The following is a 1182-nucleotide window of genomic DNA, read 5'->3' as shown; positions in this document are numbered from 1 at the left end:
CGCGCAAGTACATACGTAAACAATGTGCAAATATGCTGTCGTTTCTTTCCGCTACCAATTGCTGCTCGACGCGTTGCTCTTGATGGAGTTGTACGCGCAAGTACATACGTAAACAATGTGCAAATATGCTGTCGTTTATTTCGGCTACCAACTGGTGTTCGACGCGTTGCTCTTGATGGAGTTATACGCGCAAGTACATAGGTAACCAATGTTCCAATATGCTGTCGTTTATTTCTGCTACAAAATGCTGTTCGACGCGTTGCTTTTGATGGAGATATACATATGCGCAAGTGGACCAACTGTGTGCAAATATGCTTCCGGCTCTTTCGGCTACAAAACTACTGTTCGTCGCGTTACTCTTAATGGAGATATATGCGCAAGTGCTCCAACTGTGTGCAAATATGCTGTCGGCCCTTTCGGCTACAAAACTGCTGCTCGATGCGTTGCTCTTGGTGGAATTATACGCGCAAGTACACCAACTGTGTGCAAATATGCTGTCGGCTCTTTCGGCTACAAAACTGCTGTTCGATGCGTTGCTCTTGGTAGAGTTATACGCGCAAGTGCACCAACTGTGTGCAAATATGCTGTCTGCTCTTTCGGCTACAAAACTGCTGTTCGACGCATTGCTGTTCGTGGAGATACACGCGCAAGTACACAAACAGTGCGTAAATATGCTGTTGCTTCTCGGGCTAACTGAACCGCTTTCCAACGCGCTGCTCCGCGCGATATACACGCCAGCACCCAAGGCGTACGCAAATACGTTTCTGTCTCTTTTCGGCTGACGTTTTTAGCACTTAATATAAATTCGTCTTGCTTTTAACTTTTTAGTTCGTCTTTTGTTGTTTCAGGTTCGACCACTTGGACGCCGGTTTTAAAATAACTGTCATTCACCGGTAAAACGGTACTGTGTCCTTTGGAGCACCCCAACTTTTCGCGTTATGCGAATTTGCGTACAGTACGTACACCACGTTTTGCACAATTCACTACTTTCTGCGCCTTATTTTGCAGATTGTCTGCCCTTACGCAAATCGAATTGCCTTTGCATGTGTTTCTATTTCGCATGCGATTAGTTGCGCGCACTCTAGTTTGTCTACCGCGTATTTCGGCAGAATCACTTTTCCACTTTGATTTGCCCGCAGGCACATAGTCACTTTTTCCTATTTTATGTTTTTTAATAACGCA

At 45.3% G+C, this 1182-nt stretch overlaps 1 protein-coding gene across 2 annotated transcripts; it reads left to right on the top strand.

Moving 5' to 3' along the window:
* Positions 1 to 106: 106 nt before the first annotated feature.
* On the top strand, positions 107 to 906 carry LOC108354659 (uncharacterized). Of its 2 annotated transcripts, none has more exons than XM_017605833.1 (2): positions 107 to 677; positions 811 to 906. In XM_017605833.1, the coding sequence occupies exons 1-2, from the start codon at positions 209 to 211 to the stop codon at positions 873 to 875; spliced, it is 534 nt and encodes a 177-aa protein (XP_017461322.1). In that variant the 5' UTR covers positions 107 to 208; the 3' UTR covers positions 876 to 906. The 2 variants fall into 2 exon arrangements, with proteins under 2 accessions (XP_017461322.1, XP_017461323.1); XM_017605834.1 differs by having other exon boundaries at positions 107 to 683; positions 817 to 906.
* The last annotated feature ends 276 nt before the right edge of the window (positions 907 to 1182 follow it).

Source organism: Rhagoletis zephyria, unplaced genomic scaffold (assembly GCF_001687245.7).
Source record: "Rhagoletis zephyria isolate East Lansing unplaced genomic scaffold, Rhagoletis_zephyria_1.1 Rzeph_scaffold_37993, whole genome shotgun sequence".
Classification (NCBI taxonomy): domain Eukaryota; kingdom Metazoa; phylum Arthropoda; class Insecta; order Diptera; family Tephritidae; genus Rhagoletis; species Rhagoletis zephyria.
The sequence above is the reverse complement of the archived record's forward strand: the minus strand, read 5'-3'. Positions and strand labels throughout refer to the sequence as shown.